This window comes from Pongo pygmaeus, chromosome 19 (assembly GCF_028885625.2).
Source record: "Pongo pygmaeus isolate AG05252 chromosome 19, NHGRI_mPonPyg2-v2.0_pri, whole genome shotgun sequence".
Classification (NCBI taxonomy): Eukaryota; Metazoa; Chordata; class Mammalia; order Primates; family Hominidae; genus Pongo; species Pongo pygmaeus.
In genome coordinates, this window is record NC_072392.2 from 84,489,402 (window position 1) to 84,513,516 (window position 24,115).

Here is a 24,115-nt window from a genome sequence, read left to right on the forward strand (position 1 = left end):
TGGCCAGTCAGGAGAGCTTCCATTTGTTAAAAATATAAAGGACATTCCTATCATCAAGCATCACAATTAGGCAATCTCAAAGAAAACAATATTAGCTCTACTTGGCCTATATTATATGCTCTAAGAAAGTATTTTAGAAAAGGTTTTTTTTTTCTTTTAACAAAAAGTTATTGAAGGATCAAACGTGTTCTCTTTCTTGGTCTCTTTAGCTAGTAAAGTTGTTTTGGGAACTTCGTGAATCTGGCAAATAAAACAAAACACCAATGAAACGCTGAGAAATGATTATTTCCCTTATGCATTTTAGCGGCCTCCAGGCAGACCTGATAAATATTCAGCGAGTGATTAGCTGGTGCATCCCCACCTGCATCCTTTGCATAGCCGTGCCCGTTACTCTTTCACAGGCAGTTTTACTTGGTAATTTACAAATGTACTGGCTGCACTCTGCACCTGACAGTATTGCAGTAATTAGCTTGGGATGCAAAATGATTTCTAAATTAAGGTCCTGGACTTGTAAAATCAAGAAAGCCTGATAATCAACATCGTCGCTCTGGTGGCCAATGAATAACGGGATAAATACCTAAGACAAGTCCTTTAACCATCCCACGTGGTGATAAATGCCCGACGGACAAATTAAAAGTCTCTACCACACGCAGGTGAAATACGGTATAGGGCAAGAAGAGAAGGTAGGGGAAAGGGTCAATGCTTAATTATTTAAAAATCGCTCTCTTCCTCCTGTAGGAAGGTCTAGGGGCTGGGTCTTTTAGGGCACACGTGATGAAAGTGACATTTTTGACCAGGTGAAACCTCAAGCTGGTACAGGCTGCTAAAACACGGGCGTCGTGCCCTGGAGACACCGGGGGTCCTGAGGATGGGGAAGGGGCTCCCTGCTGCGGGTGCTCAGGGGTTAGGAGGTGAGCACCGGGGCGGGAGGCTCCGGGGCAGGGGCTGCGCGTGGAGCCCACTCCCGGACGCGGGCTCCTCTCGGCCCGGCACGGGTGGCGCAGGACTCCGAGCCCGTGGACAAGAGAGAGAGCGGGAGTGGGAGAAGGAAGACCGGGAGAGGAGGAGGCCGGGCGGCAAGAGCGGAAGAAGAGGAGGAGAACTGAGGCGGAGGAGGGCGAGAGGGAGGAGAGCCGGGCGCAGGAAGGGGAGGAAAGAAAAAGGCGGCGGAGGAGCACGGACCCGCCACTCCCGGCCTCCTCCTCCGCATCCCCACTCGGGCCCGCCCTCCCCCGGCCGCCGCCTCCCCTTGCCCAGTCTTCCCAGCACCGCGAGGCACTCGCTACCTCCTCCGCACTCGGCCCGGCCCGCTCAGCGCCGCCGCCGCCGCCGCCGCACCCCCGCGCGCGCGCCCGGCCCGCGCGCCCCCGCCGCTCGTCCGCGCGGCCTCGCGCTCGGGGCATGCGCGGTGGGCGGTGCCGCTCCGGGACGCCTCTGCCGCCGCGAGTAGGAAGCGCGAGCGCCGGGCACCGCGCTGTCAGTGAGCCTGGGGCCAGCGGGCGAGGCAGCGGCTCCGGCTCCCGCTCCCGCTCCGCGCAGCACCGGCCCGACTCTCCCCGGTCCCCGCCGCGCCCCCTCGCCGCGACCTCGGCCACCGGCCCGCTCCCCGCGCCCGGGGTCGCCCCGAGCCCGCACTTCTCCCCCGCCGCCCCCGCCCACCCGGCCCTCCGCGGCCGCAGCTCCCCGGCGGAGGCAAGAGGTGGTTGGGGGGGACCATGGCTGACGTTTTCCCGGGCAACGACTCCACGGCGTCTCAGGACGTGGCCAACCGCTTCGCCCGCAAAGGGGCGCTGAGGCAGAAGAACGTGCACGAGGTGAAGGACCACAAATTCATCGCGCGCTTCTTCAAGCAGCCCACCTTCTGCAGCCACTGCACCGACTTCATCTGGTAGGTGCCGGGCCGGGCACTCCTGCCCCGCTCCTCCTCGCCTCCGGGTCCCGGCACCCGGCGCTCCGGCGCGTCCGCCCCGGGGCTGGCTCACTCCGAGAACTTGGAACCGGCGGGAGTCCGAACTCTTCGCCCGGAGTGACACGCGCGCCCGGCCCTGACACCGGCGGGCAGGACTCCCGGGACGTCGCCGTCCCGCCACACACACCCGCTGGCGCGAGAGGGAGGCTGGCCCCGTGCGGTGGCGAAGGGGATCCCTCTCCGGGCCGGGCCCGTCACCTCCCCGGGCGCGCCCACCGGCACGCACCCAGCGGAGCGGCCGCTTTCTGGGGTGTGAGCCCAGGGGACAGGGGAGGAGGAGAGGCCCTCGGGGGCAAAGGTTCCCGGAGAAACGCGCCCCGGAGTAACGGGGGAGCGGCGGCGATTGCGCTGCGCGCGGTCCAAGTTGCTGGCGAGCCAGGCTGGGCGCGTTCGGGGTGGGGGGGCGGGGGTTGTGTTTGTGCTTCCCATCGGGCTGGACTGCGCTGGAATCTTGGGCTCCTGCCTACTGTAGGCTGCATCTACTGGGCACGGAGAGACTGACTTTTCTGAGTGAGCAGAGAGAGAGAGAGCAAACTGTTGAAAGCTTGCAGTGGGGGAGGGGGAGTTCGAGCAGGCAAATGGCACGAGGGCAGAGGGACTCATTTAAAATAGACCCTGTCGGCCAGGCGCGGTGGCTCACGCCTGTAATCCCAGCACTTTGGGAGGCCGAGGCAGGCGGATCACCTAAGGTCAGGAGTTCGAGACCAGCCTGGAAAATATGGTGAAACCCAGTCTACTAAAAATACAAAATTAGCCGGGCGTAGTGGCACACGCCTGTAATCCCAGCTACTCGGGAGGCTGAGACAGGAGACTCGCTTGAACCCGGGAGGCGGAGGCTGCAGTGAGCCGAGATCGGGCCACTGCACTCCAGCCTGGGTGAGACAGAGCGAGATTCCGTCTCAAAAAAATAAAATAGACCCTGTCAACTCGAGATTAGACCTGTAACCCTGTTGATGAGGACAGAGGCCTTATTTAAGAAAAATAATATAAGGGCCAGAGGTCAGAGATCAGGTAATCGCCAGAGAATTCAGGCATTCTTAACTCGGAGGGTCCCTGGGGGCTTATGGAGAATCGATACATAGAAGGGCTTCAGGGGTCTCTTGAACCCTGTAAAACTGAGTGAAATTGTGTTTGTGAATCTTTTTCCTGGTGAGAGAATTACAGCTTTCATCTGGTTCTCAAAAGGTGTGTGACCCTTCTTCCCAGATCCCCGTCACCACACAAAAGTTTTGAAAGCTGGAACTGAAGGAGCTCTAGGTCCTCTAGTTAGAGCAGCAGTAGTTTGGTTTTTCTCTTAAGTTGCCCGACGTCCTGACTCTTCTACCTCTTCTTTGTGGTGTAGGAAGTTCCCGGCAAGACAGAGCTGTGGCTGGGGCTTCTTAGCTCTCTCTCCTTCTAGGCCAGGGGGAGCTGCACAGGGTGGCAGTCACGGAGTGAATCCTGTCACCAGCCAGCTGTGTGGCACAGGTGTCTTGGGCCACTAGGGTGAACATAGTATGGATGGCTCTGTCTGAATCCATCACACCTGGGGAAAAACATCCCAAAGGGCAGGCAGGTCCCATGATCGTGGTGCGAATAAGGTGTTTAATTTTTCCTTTCCTTTTTAGACATCTGCTCCCAAGTACACTTTTATGAAAAGCACAGCCACCTCTATGAGTGATTTCCACTGTCTAGTCAGCATATGAAGCGATTGTGTTCAAAGGAGTAGGTAATTGTAGATAAGGCTATTTAAAATAAAAATTTCGGAGCATCAGGGCAAAGAGAATATTGCATTTGGTTAAGAGGAGGTGGTCAGCTGTGAGAGTCCATTAAAAGGGAACAGACTGCTGGTGACTTTTGCAGGAAGTAGGAGGGTTAGAAAGGGACTTGCAGCATGCCGAGGCTAGCTGTTGTCTTTCCACTATCAGTTGCCCTTGAAGGATCAGCCCCTGGTGAGCTAAGAGGCACTCAGGTCACCACCAGTATTGTGAAGTGGAAAATAAAGGCCCCCCTGAGTATCCCTGCAGCACTCTGCATTTAATTGTAAACCAACCAATTGGAAGTCCCAGGAAACCATCCACGGGGATTGTCTTTTTCAGTTTGCTTTCATTATTGCTTCTACGGGGTCCTTGATTTACAAGTTTATTTCAATATTAAATCACTGATATTTTTAAGCGAACTGTTTAGAGTTAGATATGGTTTTTGGTGGGGGGATGACTCTAAGTTAATTTTAAAAGTATGTGAAATACTTTGTACATTAAACATTCTATGTGCAGCAAGAGATTGTGACTCTCAACCTTCTGAAGAAATTTTAATGCAGTTCATTCTAGAAGAACAATACCTGCGATTGAACGTCCATGTCAGGGTTCTCTGCTTACAGAGTAAATTCTCTAAAGTCATTTACAAGAACAAAATAGCCTCCGTATGTGCTTTGAATGCTATTGGTTCTCAGTAGAAATTAGATCATGGTACTCTCAAATGCAAACAATAGGGATGATATTTTCTAAGATCTGGTTTCTTAAGCCAAAATTAAATGTTAAAAGTGATGCCATTTGCCAATTTCTAGACACGTAATATTTTAAACAAATGCATAATAAGTAAGCCACTTTGTTGTCTTTAGGGAGATAAAAACAATTTTCATTTGGTCTTCAGGAACAAAATAAGCAACTTCCTTTTAAAATTTTCACCATAAACTCTTTTGTTACTTGAATATTGTATTGTAGCCAACAAGTTTGAATATACAGTCATGTTCTTGTCTTGAAATTTTAGTATCGATAACATAGTATAAAAAATTGGAAAGAAGCTTGATATATTGAAATAGTTCAGTGATCCTTTATAGGCAAGATTTTTTTCCCCCCAAGGTTAAATTTACACAGTAATCTGACTAGATATTTAGGTATGTTTTTTTCTATTAAATCATTGGGTTTCACGTACAAGCCTTTGGTAGTGGAGTACTTGGTCACATCACTTGTTTAAAATATGCTATCCAACACAAAATATGTTAAGATATTTTGTTCTTGTTTTTGTTTTTCAGGGGGTTTGGGAAACAAGGCTTCCAGTGCCAAGGTAAGCTGCCACTTTTGGTTTTATTTTCAAGCACAACATGAAATAAGCATTCCAAACAAGAACAATATTTCCAGTCATATTTTCTTTCCAATAAAAAAATGTTATTTAGATAATTTTGAAGTATGAGGGCTGTAAATTTGGGCCTTAAAAAATAATTGGGGCCTACTAATCTGCATATAGAGCTGCCTTTTTCTCATTGGAAAAAAAAAAAAAGCGTTTCTGTAATTTTATTTTTTGCCGAGAACATTCTTGTCAGAAACTGCTGTCTTTGTGTGGGTGTTGAGAAAAAAATGGAATCACTTTGTATTCAAGTGGCTTTTCTTCCTTGTTCTTCCTCTTTCTTCATCGCTTTTACTTGTGTATTGAGTTGGACTCACTGCAACTAATTTTAGGCCATATTTCATTCTAGTAAGGGTTTGTTTTGTTTAGAATATCAGTTGTCATCGAGAACAAAGTTTGCATGTTTTAAAGTTTTGTTGATGATTTGATGACTGATTTCTATAGTATGACTATGTAGCATGCTTTCCTTTCAGCTTACATATCTGACAGCACGTGATACCAGCCATCACATACAGAAAGAAATCCATTTGCTTCCCCCTCTGATCTGTAATTGCATTTCACACACATCAAATACCTAACTTTTTGTACTCTCCATTCTATTCGTTTGACTCTTCCTTTTTGAAGAAACCCACTTCAGAGCTCGTGAAGGTATCACAGGCCCATTAGCTAACTTTTCTGGCTCTCCTGCTCGTTGTCTATATTGTGTTTATTTAGTTCTGGTTCCATTTCCCATCTGGGCGTAGATTTATTATTAGGGCAAGCAGAAAGTACATTCTAGCCTGGAAAATATTATCCTAACACTGTTTAATATTAAGTGCATTAGAGAGAAAGGCATTGTGTACTTTCTTACAACTTTGAGATTGTGCTAGTAAATTTAAATTGGTTGCCTTTTAAAAACTTCTTCAAATTTGTGAACTTGTTTCTTATATACATTTTCTAAACATATTTTAGATGGGAGTATTTTATGGTATGATTATTCATTTAATATTCCACCTTCCTTTCTCCAAGATGTGCTTAAAACCCCTACTGAGTGTATCATTTTCAGAGTTACATTTGAAAATCAAGGGATATTCCTTTTAAAAAGAGAAGAAAGAGAAAGATGTGTTATACCAGTCTCTACAAAAGATGAAAGGAAAATGTAGCTCTTTCTAGTTCTCAAAGTTGTGGGCCTGAACTTTATAGGTGAGATTTGAGCCTAGGCTTGAACATGACTTTAGGGAGTTTAAAGATGTAAGATTCTGGGCCAATGTGATTGACATCTGTTATTTTTGGTGATATTTTTGGTTTGGGTTGGGACTCACATAAATCTGTAAGAAAATTTTTGTACTGAATCTTCTCCGTACTGCTTGTCTGGGAGAAAGTGGTTATCTTGTGCTAAAACTTTTATCATTTTCTGCATAAATAAAAAATAAGGTTGATTAGAGTAAGGTTGGTTCCTCTTAGACCCGCTCATCTGAGCAGATTTTGTGGAAATCACAGTGGCCGTATTACTAGGCTCCAGGGGGTTTTGCATGATTTCCCCCAGAGCATCTCTTGAACTTTTAGTGGATTAGCAGATTAATAGTTTCATGGCAACATAACTCCCTTTTACCTACATTATAAAAGTGAAACCCATAAAAATTTTAAACTGTGTAAAATAAAAAGTGAAATTGCATACCCTTCTCTTTTCCCTCCTCCAGGGATAACTTCTGTTTGAGACAACCATTCGTTCACTCACTCACACATACTTAGTTTTTAAAAGGAGATCAAAATTTTATACGACTTTGCAACTTGCTCTTTTCACTCGGCAGTAGATGGTGGATATTCTTCCACATCAAAGCATCAGTTCTGCCTTACTCTGCTTAGTGGCTGCATGTGTGGATGTATCCAATTTATTCACCCATTCCTCTATCAAGGGGTATTTTGTAATTCAGTTCTTACTAGTACAAATACCTTTGTCAAGAGCATTATTGGGCATTAGTATAGGTATTTCTACAATAGATGGCCAGAAGTGTGTATGTGTGCATCTTAAATTTTAATGGGTACTGCTGAATTGCTCTTCAAGACTTCCAGTGCACATTTTTTTTTTTTGTATTAATGAGACTTCCTCTTCATTTTTACCAGTGAAGATATTGGATAATATACATCTTTTACATTTTTTACCAATCTGGTAGGTGAAAAGGGGCCCCTCTTTTAGATTTTCATCTCCTGCATTATGGGTGAGCTTGAACATTTTTTTTTCAAATGTGTTTTAGCCATTTGTGTTGTGTGATTTGCCTTACTTTACCTAATATTTGAAACTCTGGATTTACAAACCAGACAAATTAGAGAAGTGACTATGTGCTTTCTATATAGTTCTTTGCTTTGGTGAAGAATTTATCCTCAGATCTCTTTAATGAATTACCCTAGTGTGTTTACAAATTATAGTTCACAGAAACCTTTTCCAATAGTATACATTTATTTGTAACGTGCTGCCTGCTTGTTATATTTTGTTTACTGTGTCTCATCTGTATTTGACTTCTAGTAGGCATATGCTAGTCCATTATATTATTGTTTGTTGTAACTTAAGAAGGATATGTTACCTTGGGATGATGCTTTTAATCCCACAAATATAGTTACCCAGCATTTTCTGTTTTGGCTCCTACTGCAAAATTAATCTTTCTATTAACATCTGACCATCGTAGAGTGTTTAAGTTTTCTTTTAATGCTCTCTAATTTTGTTTTTTTTTTTTTTCCTTGGTTTTGTTTGATAGAGCATCATTCTTCTGCAGGAGAATAACTCATTCTCATTCCTACCTTTGGCAACACACCCTCTGGAAATGACAGCTGGAGTTTGAAACTGCTTTTTGTATTCCTCATACATCAGAGTATTTTTACCCGATGAGGCAGTGCTTTCTGTCCAGTAGTATGTAGTATGTTGCTTTGGTTAGTAGGTAAAATATCTGCAGCAAGCATAGTTTTTCTTTTTTAACTAGAGAGGTGTGTATGCTCCCAGTGACTCACATATTCATGCAGTAAGTAATATGGCTTTAGATCCAAAATATTTATCTTCATTTTACTTAGTAAATGGTGAGTAGGTATTTGAAGACTAAAGAAATAAGTGAGTTTTAGTCCTTAAAACTGGTTTGTAAGTTATGCCATTTAGAGAATGGCATCTTACAAGCATGTGAAGCACTAAGGTTATTTCTACTTTCATTTATGTTGTATCTTGGGGAAGGGAAGGGCGTTTCTCTGGAGAGACTTATTGGCTTATTCCCATGTTCCCTTCATGGACTCTGTGCCATTCTTCTTTATATTGCAATATAGGTATACAACCCTGAAAACTGATATTACCAGGGCAAGTAACACAGGATCCCATTGTCAGAATTTGCTGCCTGAAACGGTGAAACCAAGGACCATTCTTCTGGGGAGGAGAAAGATGAGTGTGTAGTAGATTTCCAAGTGGGAAATACTTTTCTTAAGGTCCTCAGAGATAAAGACAAGCGTGTTCCTTCACAGCTCTGAAGTGACCCTTTTTACGTGACTTGGAGTTGCCTTCTTATTTTTGGCTGAATGTTTTTTGCTTGATGTACCCCTAGCACTCATTTCATCTCCATAAGACTAGCAGAGATCTAGTCCTTGCCCACTTTTTTTCCCCCCATCAGAGAAAGGAGAAAAAGACAGGGAAGTAGATTTGTGTGGTATGGAAATTGATGAACTTGAGTTTCAAGTCTGGAAGGTCTGTTTCCAGTTGGTAGTTTCTGTCTTGCACTGGCTACTTCCAAAGTCAGTCATCAGAGAACAACAGAGCATTCCACTGTACTGCTCAAATGCATTCTTCCTCTGGGGCAGTGGAGCTGAAACAGTGTTATCTACTGCTTTCAGTACTGGAAAAGGGAAAGAGCCAACTCGATTTTTTTTCCCCCTCCTTAGGCGGAGCAACACCCGTGCACTTCTCTAATTACAGTGGTAGAAACAGCCTCTCAAAATGTGACCTGCCTATTTCAAATGCCAAACAGTTACATAGTTTGTTACATCTGCCTAACCTCCACTTGTTTTCCGTAATTTTTTTTTTTTTTTTGCTCTTCTTTGTCTTTTAATATCACAAATTAAAATGTGCAAAAACTTAGGCTCTTTGATGAAGATACTCAACAGACAGCATGAGAATTAAGCTCCGCCAGTAACCATGACCAACAGGAGCCTGTTGTCCCTGAATGATCATCACTGGATTTTGAGGGGTCTTCTGGGAAAGAATTCACATTTTTGTGCTTTCAATGATGCCACTAAGAAGTTGTTTTGAATCTCGAGTCATTTCCCTGCGAAGAACACAACACATATTATACTTCGTCTGTGACTCCAACTGAAGCTCTGCATTTTTCAGTGTTAAGGGTTAAAAAATCAGCTATTCTTTCCCCTTTGATATTTTGTTTTGAAGGCCTGTTTCAGAGAAGGCATTTCCGTTGGCTCATCTGAGCAGGGTGGTGGTTTCTATTCCTTCTGTAAGAATGAAAGTTGATGTTTAAGGGAAGAAAAAAAAGAATGAGTCTCCTCTTGGCTGTGTGAGATGAGGGATTCCAGAAAACAAGACTACTTAAGGAAGGTGGCCTTTAAACAGAAAGGGAGCAGTAGCGATTGAGTCACCAGCCTTTCAGAAAAGGGTTGCGCAGTTGTCCTCATCCGCCACGGTGTTCTGAGAGCCGAGTTGTATGGACACCAAGTACCAGGAGATAGGAGACTGAGGTACAAGTTGGGTGGAATCATGAGGTTGACCAGATTGAGCAGAGGATCTGTCCTCCCTATGGCCAACTTGAGCAGAGGATCTGTCCTCCCTATGTACTGCACTGACCACTGCTTACACTGTGTGGCCTCTGGCTACCGCTGGTTTTCAAAGTTAGTGCCAGGGTTTTCCATTTTTCTGTCTTCAAGAGGGGTTCAGCCCTTGGTCCCTCAGTTTTGATTGGTTACCCATCCCCAAATTGTAAGTGATGTTAATTAGAGATAAACTCTTGGAGGTTTAGTTCCAAAAAGATAGAATCCATGGAAGACTGAGTGTAATTTGAAACCTAGAATTTTTGTAGTAATGCCAGGTCAAAGCATTATCTCAGTCTCAAAGATGAAATGGTCAATAATGCCAAAATAACAGAGAAAAGTGGTGGAGGTGGACAGTTAGAACTGCCTTTCTGTGGTTGGGTGCAGTGGCTCATGCCTGTCATCCCAGCACTTTGGAAGGTTGAGGCAGTTGAATTGCTTCAGCCCAGAACTTTAAGACCAGCCCGGGCAACATGGCAAAACCCCATCGCTACAAAAAATAGAAAAAGCAGCTGGGCATGGTGGTGCAGCACCCGTGGTCTCAGCTGCTTGGGAAGCTGAGGTGGGAGGATCACTTGAGCCTGGGAGGTCGAGGATGCAATGAGGTGTGATCGTGCCATTGCACTCCAGCCTGGGCGACAGAGTGAGAGCCTGTCTCAAAAAACAAAACCAAACAACAACAAAAAATGCTATTTTTCTTTTCAACAGTGTTTTTCCTCCGTAAAAATGCATTAATACTTAGAAGTAGGGATGCTTAGATAAAACTAGTGTTGAGTGTTCCCATTTGGTGCTATATACTTGTTATAAAATGATTTCTGATTAATGACTTTCTGAATTGCTACTCTTTTACTTTATACAGTAAGTGAAACTGTTTCGTTAATTTATTCACACATCAGTCCTGCCCCCGCCACCAGAAGCTGGGGCTGTAGCATATGGAGAGGCTATTTATCCTCATGGGCCGTGAAAGCCAAATAAATGTTTACTTTTACAGATAAATCTGATGTTTGAGTTTCCTTTTCTTTATATTATTTTATTTTTTTGAGATGGAGTCTCACTCTTGTCTCCCAGGCTGGGGTGCAATGGTGCAACTTTGGCTCACTGCAACCTCTGCCTCCTGGGTTCAAGCAATTCTTCTCCTCAGCCTCCTGAATAGCTGGGATTACAGGTGCATGCCACCATGCCCAGCTAATTTTTGTATTTTTGATAGAGACGGAGTTTCACCATATTGGCCAGGCTGGTCTTGAACTCCTGACCTTAGGTGATCCTCCTGCTTCAGCCTCCCAAAGTGCTGGGATTACAGGCGTGAGCCACTGCACCCAACCAGAATTTCCTTTTCTTTAAATTTTTTGGTGGTTTCCTGCCCTCTGAGTATTTCAATCTCCTGGATGATATTATCAAAATTTAAGTTTTTAGACACATTAACCCCTCACTTGCTCAATTGTTTTTCTTCATGCAAAGTTGAAGTATTCCGTTTCCAAATAACATTAGTTTCACAGCTGCCCTATCAGGATAAGTCCAACTCCTTAGCAAGACATGGGAAGACTCTTAAAGTCTCCTGCCTGACCTCTTCAGACTTACCTACAATTCTTTCCTTCTTCCTATCCCTGGGTCATTGTGAATAAGTTGCAGTTTCCCAGAAAGTGCTTGCTTCAATTCTTTCCTCAACCCCCTTTGCCCAGATGATACCTGTTTCACCTGTTAAGTCTTAGTCTAAGGTTTAGCTCTGGTCTTTCCCAATTGTCCTATTCTACATGTTCTTCCTATCATAGGACCTTTTTTTTTTGAGACAGAATGTCACTCTGTCACCCAGGCTGGAGCGTGCAGTGTGCAGTGGCGCAGTCTCGGCTCACTGCAACCTTTGCCTCCTGGGCTCAAGAAATTCTCATGCCTCAGCCTCCTGAGTAGCTGGGATTACAGGCACATACCACGACACCCAGCTAATTTTTGTATTTTTAGTAGAGACGGGGTGTCGCCATGTGGGTCAGGCTAGTCTCGAACTCCTGACCTCAAGTGATCTGCCTGCCTCGGCATCCCAAAGTGCTGGGATTACAGGCACAAGCCCCCATGCCCTACCCTTCCTATCGTAGGACCTTCACACTGTATCACCTCTCTACTTCTGTTTTCTCTGCCAGTTTTGAGTGCAAGGACTGAGTCTTATTTCTTTTTGTATCTCCAGTGTATAATGTGGTGCCTGACACTCAGTAGATACTATGTGAATATTTGTTGGGTGTGTGATTATATAAATATTAAGAGATGTGATACAAACATTCATAACCAGAAAGATCACAGTGACTTCTGCCTGGCTACCTTTTCTATATTTTTTTAAAGCAAGTTTATAATCCAAAGTTGTGCCAACTAAGATCTTAGTTAGGATCATTAAAGAAAAAGTACTTTTTGAAACTAAGCATACTTATTCAAAAGAGAGAGCAGAAAATTCTACCTTTATGTATATAATAAGTTAACATATGTAATGGCTAAACCTAACACATTAACACTGTAGAAATAAACCACTTAATGTGTCTTCTTTCTATCTTTAGAAGATTATCCAAGCATCAAGAATAAATCTTATTGCAAAAATAAAACGAGAGTGTATCATGGGCTATAGCAGGAGGGGGAAAATGTCTTGGGTATAGGGTGAGAAAGTAAAACCAGCTTTTAGTACTTGTTTGGTACAGTTATTTAAATGTTCTATTTTACTTTGAGATTAGTAATAACTGGAGCTCAATCATCATGCTCCAGAGGGAGTAGTAGCTCAACTTCACTGATTCTGTTATTTTTAAAGTTTTTGTACCTGAAAGGTTTTTGTGCCTTAATACATTTTTTGTGCCTTAATACAAATAATAAAGGTTTTTGTGCTTTAATATGCAAGTAAATGTACAGGAATGGCAGCGGCAGCTTTGGAGTGAAACAGTTGTGATTATGTTTATCATCACAGATTATAATGGTGATTAGAATCACTTTCAAGATTTTATTCAATTGAAAGGAAAGAAAATGAATATGTATTCAATGCTACATTATGTCAGACATCTAGCTTTCATATTTTATATGCTTTCATTCCAAAAGCACCCCATAACAGGATGTTATCCCCATCTTAGAAATAGAGCTAAAGTACTTAACCAGGCTGGTGGGGCGTGTCATGGGTTCAGATTCTAATGGTTCTGCAGAAAACATTCTTCAGAGCCAAGTGGAAACTTTTGGTATGAATGAAGCCCGGATTTATGTTAGGAGAGGAAAGAATGATGCCATTGTGAAACATTTCTTGGTGACATAAAATTAAGGTTTCACTGTCCTTATCAGTCTGTCAAAATTTCCACGGCAGACCCTTTATTTCAGGTCTTGTTTTCCACCCAAACTGTGAAATCTCATGCTAAACTTAAGGCGTGGCCACTTCAGTGTTGGCTGTGTCTAGTAGAAATTGCTATAACTGCATTAAAAAAACTCTTTATTAAATTATACAAAAGGGAAAATGGTTTCTGGAAATAGATTTCTATCAAGAATGGAATGGAAGGGAATGATTTGATTAATTGCCAGCATAAGATAAGAATTATTTAAGAGCAAGTCCATCAAGTAAGATTAGCGTAAGGGCAGTTCATCTTTAATGCCTTCACTTGCTGTTCCCCCTCCAATATCTATGAGAAATAGTAGATCCATCTGTCCTGTCCAGGGTGACTGCAGTTGGTAGTTAGAAAATAAACCATAAGGGTGTAAATATGAGACATGAGTTTAGCTCTCACTTGGACAAGCTTCCTCAAGTTTGAGGGGATGGGTCAATGAGGGTCCAGTTAACAGTTGAATTGAGAGTAAAATTCTACTGTAGAGATTAACTCATGGTTTTACCATCAGGAAAACTGGTAGTTTTGAGTTACTCTCTACGATAGAATTTCTTTCTCTCTCTCTCTCTCTATATATGTGTGTGTGTGTGTGTGTGTATATATGTGTGTGTATATATGTGTATATATGTGTGTGTATGTGTGTGTATGTGTGTGTATGTGTGTGTATGTGTGTATGTATGTGTATATATGTGTGTGTATATATATATGTGTGTGTATATATATATACATCTAGCTTGGTGATACACACACACACACACACACAAGCTCGTGTATGGTTGTGCACAAAGTTTATGACGTAGGGGTTTTCTTATACTTGAAACACTACAGTTGATAGCCAGCACCCATATAGCACTTACTGTATACACTATTCTAAGCACTCACTTTTTTTTTTTTTTAATTATGCTTTAAGTTTTAGGGTACATGTGCACAATGTGCAGGTTAGTTACATATGTATACATGTGCCATGCTGGTGCGCTGCACCCATTAACTCACCATTTAGCATTAGGTATATCTCCTAATGCTATCCCTCCCCCCTCCTCTCACCCCACAACAGTCCCCAGAGTGTGATGTTCCCCTTCCTGTGTCCATGTGTTCTCATTGTTCAATTCCCATCTATGAGTGAGAACATGCGGTGTTTGGTTTTTTGTCCTTGCGATAGTTTACTGAGAATGATGATTTCCACTTTCATCCATGTCCCTACAAAGGACATGAACTCATCCTTTTTTATGGCTGCATAGTATTCCATGGTGTATATGTGCCACATTTTCTTAATCCAGTCTATCATTGTTGGACATTTGGGTTGGTTCCAAGTCTTTGCTATTGTCTAAGCACTCACTTTTAACTCACTTGATCCTCACAACAATTCTGAAGAGATAGGCAGTGTTGTGATTCCTGTTTTACAGATGAGGAAACAGGTACTGAGGCACAGGGAGGTTTAGTAACTTGTTCACAGCCACATAGTTAGAAAATGGTGGGGCTGGGATTCAGACCTGGGCAGTATGAGTCCAGATGCCATGCTGTTAAGCCAGGTGTTCTGCTGCCTCTCACAATTCTCCTTTTCTCGAAGTTTTGTCACACTTAAATCACACCATTAATTCGAGTGTCAAGGTATTAAAGAATGAAGTGTTCTTTCTTTTCTTTTCTTTTTTTTTTTTTTTTTGAGACGGAGTCTTGCTGTGTTGCCCAGGCTGGAGTGAGGTAGCGCGATCTCAACTCACCGCAACCTCCGTCTCCTGGGTTCAAACAATTCTCCTGTCTCAGCCTCCCAAGTAGCTGGGATTACAGGCATGTGCCATGATGCCCGGCTAATTTTTATATTCTTAGTAGAGTTGAGGTTTCACTGTGTTGGCCAGGCTGGTGTTGAACTCCTGACCTCAGGTGATCCACCTGCCTCGGCCTCCCAAAGTGGGGATTACAGGCATGAGCCACCGCATCCAGCTGGAAGTGTTTTTTCAATTCAGTAGCACTTAATGTGCTTCTTGTCTGTAGTGGGAGCGTATGGCCCAATACATGGACCTCTGTTTAGTCTGTCATGCCAGACTCTGCAGGGCGTGGGACAGAAGACATATATGAAAACAACACATTGTAACAGTACATCTATCACGTACATTATATTACATCTTAGTCTGAATGAAATAACAGTTTTTGAAGTATGTGGGAAGGAAGGAGATATTTTTTGAGCTCATCAGGAGATGGCTCTTGTTTTGGGCTTTGTATGTTGCTAGAATTTCCTTTGATTAGGAAAATGGAAGAAGCTCTTCTAAGGTAAGGGAATGGCATGCATGAGAGAGGGATGGGAGTGACTCACGTTACAGGAGTAGTAGACTGAGAGAGCCCGTCTTATTTGAGATGTTGCCCCCACTGACCTCCAAATGGAAGAACAGATAGGAAAAATACGTAGGGAGCTACTTCATGCTTTGCTACATACTGATTCTTTATTAAATGCATGGTTTCCTCTTGTATCTTTTTGTTTTCATGTCATCATTTTCAGAACAAAGTTACAAATACAGAGATTACTGTGTCTACATGTAGAAGATACATTGTACTGAAGCTTGGAAAATAACTTCATGAGTTTAAAACAAGCTTGTTCAACCAGTGGGCCACATGCAGCCCAGGATGGCTTAGAATGTGGCCCAACACAGACTTGAAAACTTTCTTAAAAAATTATGAATTTTAAAATTTTTATTTATTTGTTTTAAAAGCGTATCAGCTGTCATTAGTGTTAGTGTATTTTACATGTGGCCCAAGACAATTCTTCCAGTGTGGCCCAGGGAAGCCAAAAGATTGGACACCCCTGGTTTAACAAGTGTGCTACTTTGACACTTCTTTCTGCTGATCTCTCTACTATAAGGAAGCTGGCAATATTGATTATTGATTATATATAGCATCATGTTGGGAGTCCAGGGTCTTACCGCATGGAAATTATGACTGGAGATGAGATACTCAGTTATACTAGATATATGTATTAATAAGGGAAAAATAAAGAACTAAAACATTTACATATTAAAAATCAGCAGCCAGGCGTGGTGGCTCACGCCTGTAATCCCAGCACTTTGGGAGGCCAAGGCAGGCGGATCACGAGGTCAGGAGATCGAGACCATCCTGGCTAACACGGTGAAACCCCGTCTCTAGTAAAAATACAAAAAATTAGCCAGGCGCGGTGGCGGGTGCCTGTAGTCCCAGCTACTCGGGAGGCTGAGGCAGGAGAATGGCGTGAACCCGGAAGGCGGAGATTGTAGTGAGTGGAGATCGCGCCACTGCACTCCAGCCTGGGTGACAGAGTGAGACTCTGTCTCAAAAAAAAAAAAAAAAACAGCAACACTTTCTATTTTAGAAACTGTCTACTGATTTATTCAGTCAGAATTTCTGGTTCATGATCCGTAGTTTATTCCTTCTTTCTCCATGGGCTAACCTTGAGCTGATGTGTTTTCACTGTGGTCAGAAACCTTGGTAAGGAAAGGAAAGGGATGCTGCAGTATACTTGTATCCTAGTTTGGAGTGTTAGTTTTCATCTGGGATTGAGATTTGAGAAATACAAGTTTATATGATACTGCTACCATGCTACTGTGAACTTACAGTTTACTACCGCCCCATGGGTGGAAAGGCTGCTGGAACAGAAGCTAAGTAGGCTGCCCTCATGTGTGACTGGTGAATTGGGAAGCTGTAATTTGAAACTGGGCAGATTTAGTGAATGTCTTATGTTTCCATTGCAGTCGTTTTTTTAGTTGCTGAAGCTGTACAGATAAGTAGCCAATCCCTTTTTCTCAACTTATCTCTTCATTTTTTTCCTTCTCTTAGGTTTCTAATAAAGAATGATTTGTGGTGCTGTTTCTGATAATTGGAATAAAACTCTCACTGGTTTAGAAAGCTTGGCTCATAGTCGTAAAGACTTCCATTAGCTTCCATTCAGATTTGTGTTGAAGTTAAGTGGCTGTACACTAGCTTAAATCTAAATCATTTTCCTCCTTTTGTTGAATTCATGCATGCAACTATACATCCTCAGTGAATGAACTGTCCTAAAATGTTAAAATGAGAGATTACTCATTTTTTAAAAATTTAAAATATTTTAACTTGATTCTTAAGTATTTACAATGTAGAAAATAGCTTAAAACATGACTGTTGAGTTCTAAATATGAAGGTGTTTTTCTTAATGCTGTTGTAGTTGTGAAAAGTTATACATGGATGACTTAAAATTTAATAGGTGGGTTACAAAATAAGATGATCATATTATGAATAATTTGCCTAACAGTACTTCTGAAGTTTTCTTTTTAGTGAACCTAATTTTATCATATGCCAAATTTGTTTAATACTAAAGTGACTTTTGTTGCTTTAGTTGCACATTAGTTTCTTCAATCTGAATAGCACATTAATATGGAAAACTTCTCTAGAATTCTTCTGTTTTAATTTAAAAAAGAGGCTTTGTTTCTCTATATCACATATATGTGACTTTAAAATGGAAATGATTGTTAATTATAAACAGTTTAGAAACATGGAGGAATGATTTTATTTAATTTTTAGGTGCTAATTCAAGTTTAGGGATAATGGCTGATAGGCACCATTATCTTTTTTTTTTTTCTTTTTTACTTATTTTGCACAGCTAGGCACCATAGCACATGCTGGTATTGAGCTTGAGATTGATATCTATGTGATGCAAATTAACTTTCAAGTCATATTTTATAAAGCTGAGTTATTGAGCTGGAGCAGGAATAGTTGGTGTGCCTAAGACTTGTCATGGTGGGTTGGGCGCGGTGGCTCATGCCTATAATCCCAGCACTTTGGGAGGCTGAGGTGGGCAGATTGCTTGAGGTCGGTAGTTTGAGACTAGCCTGGCCAAGATGGTGAAACCTTGTCTTCACTAAAAATACAAAAATTAGCCAGGCGTGGTGGTGGGTGCCTGTAATCCCAGTTACTTGGGAAGCTGAGGCAGAATTGCTTGAACCTGGGAGGCAGAGGTTGCAGTGAGCTAAGATCACGCCACTGTACTCCAGCCTGGGTAACAGAGCAAGACTCGGTCTCAAAAAAAAAAAAGACTTGCCATGGTGGCTGGCCATGTAGGCAGCTGGCCGTGTAGGCAGCCAAGTAGGCAGATTGCTTGAATTCATGAGTTTTAGACCAGCCTGGGTAACACAGCAAAAACCTGTCTCTACAAAAAAATATAAAAATTAGCAAGGCTGATTTTTATTAGCCTGTAGTCCCAGGTACTTTGGAAGTGGGAAGATTGCTTGAGCCCGGTAGTTGAGGCTGCAGTGAGCCGAGATTGTGCCACTGCACTTTAGCCTGAGTGACAGAGTGAGACCCTGTCCCCTCCACCCCCACCCAAAAAAAGGCTTGCAATGGTGGTCTGCCATGAATCTAATGAAATGTTGTGGAAGGATAATTTAGAGGTTCTGGGCTTTTTTGTTTAATTTTCTGAGTAATATGACAATTGAAGTATATTGCTAATACTTTTCTAGATGTTATACGTTTTATTTAAAGTAAACTCTGGAAAATAGCATTTGTGATTTTAATTTTGACAATATCATTTGTGCACAAGTTGTTTTTGGCTGACTTACCCGTTGGTGAAGAATTATTAAAGGTCGAAGTTTTATCTCAAAATTATGAAGCACGTTATTAACTTTGGCTTCTGTTGTATTTCCAGTGTGTTCCTTTTTGTCAGGTTATATGTTATATGCTAGGTATTTTGTCCTGATAGCCTGAGACTTTTTCTTATATGGAGACTTTTTCTTAGCATGAAAAAAATTTTTTTTAAGTAGAATATATTTCATGTCAGATGAGCAAAACTTTTTGTCACTAAGAAGTAAGTGGGTATCTCTTACAGAACATTGAGTTTTAATATTACTAAAATTATATATTCATAGGTGGTAGTCATGCAATACCCTGAATTCATGTACTTCTTTTTTTTTAAAATTTTTTATTTGAAACAGAATCTTGCTCTGTCGCTCAGGGTGGGGTACAGTGGTGTGGTCTTGGCTCATTGTAACCTCCGCCTACTGGGTTCAAGGGATTCTCCTGCCTCAGCCTCCTAAGTAGCTGGGATTACAGGTGCCTGCCACCACACCTGACTAATTTTTTTGTATTTTTAGTAGAGACAGGGTTTCGCCGTGTTGGCCAGGCTGATGTTGAACACCTGACCTCAAGTGATCTGCCACACCTCGGCCTCCCAAAGTGCTGGGATTACAGGTGTGAGCCACTCCGTCTGCCTCCGAATTCATATACATTTAAGTATTGACCTTTGTTGACCTTCTTGGTGAATCCTGTTGTCATAGAGTCAGGAAAAGCCCTGTTCTTAGAATTTTAGAGTAAGAAAGGACCATAGAGGCTGTCTAGCCCAGGTTCTTGAATTTATACCTGTAGAACTGGCTGTAAGAGTTAAGTAACTTTCTGTAAACCAAACCCCCAGAGAGTGGCCACTTAAATCTCCAGCCCCTACCTCCTGTAGGATGACCCTGTGCTATGAACCTTTGTACTTGTACTGTGTAGTCTTGACTCTCAAATGCCATTCCCAGTGAGTACAAGTGCCCATCCAATACTCTATTTTTTTTTTTGTTTTTTAAAAGAAAGCATGAGGGAATCTGCAAACAAAGCAGACAAGAGATTCCTTTTATTTTCTTTGAAAAACGCCAGTGCCTTTTAGAGTCAAATATGTGTCTAAAGTCTAGGAGTTTTACCAGGTAAATAAGGATTGTATATTTAGCTTTTATAATTTATAGGTGAATAGTCTAGTAACAACGTAAAGAACTTGTATTAAAGAATATTAAAAATGCTTCAGACTTTTGATTTGTATTGGATGAGAATTTATGGGTAAGGGAGATGACCCTTCGTGAAATTGTATATTTTTTCTCTCTAATTTTAACTGTGATTCTCTGGCCACAGGCTATATAGTTCTGGTGTTACTTAGTCTGCAAAAATCTTACATTGTTCTCATACCAGAGCTGATTTTGCCTTTTTATATATTACCTAAAATACACACATACAAATAAATTACTCATTAGTTAATCTACAAATGTACATATTTTTAGTAGCTCCCTAAACGAGATTTAAAGCTTGACTAAATGTAGTCATGGAGCTTATTATTTGGTAGTTTTGCATTCTGTAGTTTATGTAACTCCATCCTTAAAATCGAAATTATTTCTGAGTGGTACAAGCCAAATACAGAAGTCAAAGCTTTATTTTTGATAGTTTCAGTGTTGTTGATTTGAGGTTCTGACCTTGGAAATAAAGATACAGAAAATAAACAACAAAATATACAAAATAACAGATCTGGTGATAAGAGATTAAACATGGACATTTATGTATGCTTTTTTCAATGTTTATTTTCTAGCTAAATCCAAGCACAACCTAAAAGTCTTATAAATATTCCATGGAAAATCTTCCTTCCTATGCTAGATTTCTGAGTTGCTTTAAAAATAAGTCTGAAACAATGGTTCCTTTTTTTCTCCTTGGTAAATTTCCCTGGGGGTGTCTCTTGGACATTCTTTATTGCCCTGAGTCTTTGAACCATATTCAGAATGAGAAGCTGAAGACAATTGTTCTGAAGATACTCTGAGGATGGACAGAAATGACCACTGCTGATTTGATGTGTATGAATAATTTTGAAAAATTTTGATAGAACTTAAGTGCCAAGGACAGTTTCCGTGTCACCTTCTTTATTGCTCCTTTGTGCCTGCTATACAGATGTTATTGTCTTCTTTGCATAATGGCCTCCCTTTTCAAATAATTTAGCTCGCTTTAAAAGAATTTTTTTTAAACACAGTCTTGCTCTGTCGTCCATGCTGGAGTGCAATGGCATGATCTCTGCTCGCTACAACCTCTGCCTCCTGGGTTCAAGCGATTCTTCTGCATCAGCCTCGCAAGTAGCTGGGATTACAGGCATGCACCGCCACGCTTGGCTAATTTTTGTATTTTTAGTAGAGACAGGGTTTTGCCGTCTTGGCCAGGCTGATCTTGAACTCCCGACCTCAGGTGATCCACCTGCCTCAGCCTCCCAAAGTGCTGGGATTACAGGGTGTTAGCTAACTTGTGGTAAAAAAATCTTTGATAGTTCCCAGAATGAAGGGCTGAGGGGACTTGTATTTGTTCCATGAACTCAGACTCATGCCATCCACATCCTGAAGTGATCAAACCATCCTTGGCTCTAACAACTGGAGTTCTTTCTCATCAGTACCCTTCTGAAATCTTTAGAAGAAATAGGTTTCTTTGCTCCAAACTTTTTAAACTTTTAGTTGCTTTGGAGTAATGTCACTGTGGGTGAGGTCAGCCTTGTCAGGGTGGTTGCTGAGTGCATTTATATTGGTTCGCATTGGCAGTAATCTCATTTACAAGCATGATTAATAGAAATGGAAGGCCAAAGATCTTATGTCATTGCCTGGTCTCTTAGGAGAGATGAAATAGGAATTCATGGAGCCTCAGAGATCTGGAAAAACATCTTCCTGTAGACTAACACTGTCCTGTAGAATTTTGTGTGATCTTGGAGTGTTCCCTAATCTGCACTGTCTAGTATGGTAGCCACTTGCACCATCTGGCTATTAAGCACTTAAAATGTAGAACTGAATTTTTAAAATTTAATTCATTAAAGTTTAAAGTTAAATGGCTACATGTGGCTAGTGGCTACTGTATTGGAAGTTTCAAATTTAAACTATTTTTTAAAAAATTAAAATTCTTTAAATTTTTTAAAGAGATGGAGTCTCCCTCTGTCATCCAGGCTAGAGTGTAGTGGTACAATCCTAGCTCACTGCAGCCTCCAACTCCTAGTCTCAAGTAATCCTCCCACCTTAGCCACCCAAGTAGCTAGGACCACAGGCAGCTCTCACTATGCCCAGCTAATTTTTAATTGTTTTTTTTTTTTTTGTAGAGATGGGGTCTTGCTATGTTGTCCAGGTTGGCCTCCAACTCCTGACCTGAAGCAATCCTCCTGTCTCGGCCTCCCAAAGTGGTGGGATTATAGGCATGAGCCACTGCACCTGGCTAGCTTTGGAGTATTCTTAGGGAGTAACATTGGATCATATTTTTTAAACCTGAATTTCATTGTAAAATAAAACACATACAGAAAACCATGCAAAACAAATGCATAGTTTAATGAATTATATGTCAACATTCCTGTAACCACTGCCCAGGGCTAAGTAGTAAAACTTGACCAGTCCTCCATGTGCCTCATCCCTCCCACCAAAGTAATCACTATTATGACTTTTAGATTCATGGCTTCCTCATGCTTTTTAGTTTTATCACCCAAGTGGTTATCCTTAGGCACTATACTTTGATCTTGCATCTTTAAAAATAATTGGAAATGTCCTTAAATCTCTTTTAAATGATCACTTCCTCCTCCGTCTCCTCCTTTTCCTTATAATTTATCTGGGGGAGTACCTGACTTCTTTTGACCTGTTGAGTTTTCCACAGTCAGAATTTTGCTAATTGCATGCTCCCAGTGCATGTTACCACATTCCTTTGTATTTTCCGCAAATTGGCAGCTTGATCCAGAGGTTCAAATGATCAGACTCAGGTCAATCTGGGTTATTTAGTTTTTAAGATGCCTTTATAACTTCACATGCTTGTTAATTATATGTCTGTTATTGTGGAAAGAACACCAATGGAATGTTTTCTATCAAGGTGTCCAAAATTGAGAGCAGTTAGTATGATTAAATGGTTTATGTTAAATTTTGCTGTATCTAAAATGCAACACTGAGACATCTACTTCGTGCTACTTGTGGAAAATCAGATTGTCAGAGGTTTCTCTAAATGTATTTAATATGTTCATTGGACCTCTATGCAGATTGAGTTTTTATCAACTTCTTCTGTGGGCAAGAAGTGTGTATGGGTGTGTCTTTTGGAGTGGTAGAAAGAATTGCTAATCGCTGGGCACGGTGGCTCATGCCTGTAATCCCAGCACTTTGGGAGTCCGAGGTGGGTGGATCACCTCAGGCCAGGAGTTCAAGACCACCTGGGCCAACCTGGTGAAACCCCGTCTCTACCCAAAATACAAAAATTAGCTGGGTGTGGTGGCACATGCCTGTAATCCCAGCTACTGTGGAGGCTGAGACAGAATGGCTTGAACCTGGTAGGTAGGTGGAGGTTGCAGTGAGCTAAGATCACACCATTGCACTCCAGCCTGGGCAACACAGCAAGACTCTGACTCAAAAAAAATTGCTAATCAAATTGTTATAGCCATTTACTTGTCTAAACTTCATCCACGTGACTGTGCATACCATCTTTTTTTTTTCCCTGGTCTTTTAATTTACAACACAAGATCAGAATTGGGTTTTAGTTATTTTTGTGCACTAGAACATCTGGTAGCAAAGAGAGCAAGAGGTGAATTGGGTGTGTTCCTGTTTGAAGAAGCAGATGGTCAACAACACTTGGACCTGCTGTGTATAGAACTTCACATAAACATTGATATGGAGAAAGAGTTTTCATAAAAATTAGCCTCTTCACTCTTATCAGGGAGTTTAAAATATAACCAGATAAATATGACTTAGATACACAAAATACTAAGGATGCTTTTATGAAAAAATATAGGCTGGGATCAGTGGCTCATGCCTGTAATCCCAGCACTTTGGGAGGCTGAGGCAGGCAGATCATCTGAGGTCAGGAGTTCAAGGCCAGCCTGGCCAACATGGTGAAACCCTGTCTCTACTAAAAATAACAAAAAAAAAAAAAAAAAAAAAAAAATTAGCTGGGCATGGTGGTGTGTGCCTGTAATCCCAGCTACTTGGGGAAGCTGAGGCAAGAGAATTGCTTGAACCTGGGAGGCAGAGTTTGCAGTGAGCTGGGATTGTGCCACTGCACTCTAGCCTGGGCAACAGAGTGGGACTCTGTCTCAAAAAAAAAAAAGTCAACATTTATAAGTTAATATATAAAAAAAATTTGACAGATTTTCCAATGTGATAAAAAAGCAGTAGACTGGAAATTAGGTAATCTTGATTTGACTCCAGTTTAGGCCTTTGTCCTC

The 24,115-nt window shown here is 41.8% G+C and overlaps 1 protein-coding gene across 2 annotated transcripts in view; it reads left to right on the plus strand.

Moving 5' to 3' along the window:
- The first annotated feature begins 1,433 nt into the window (after window positions 1–1,433).
- The window catches only part of PRKCA (protein kinase C alpha), a 501,843-nt gene continuing 479,161 nt past the window's right edge, over window positions 1,434–24,115 (plus strand). Inside the window, exons 1-2 of one of the 2 annotated variants that reach the window (XM_054459602.2) lie at window positions 1,434–1,888; window positions 4,983–5,014. In XM_054459602.2, coding sequence (XP_054315577.1) covers window positions 1,716–1,888; window positions 4,983–5,014 — 205 coding nt within the window. In that variant the 5' untranslated portion in view covers window positions 1,434–1,715. Of the gene's footprint in view, window positions 1,889–4,982; window positions 5,015–24,115 lie in introns of those variants that run through there. The other variant, XM_063656473.1, reaches the window with a different exon arrangement.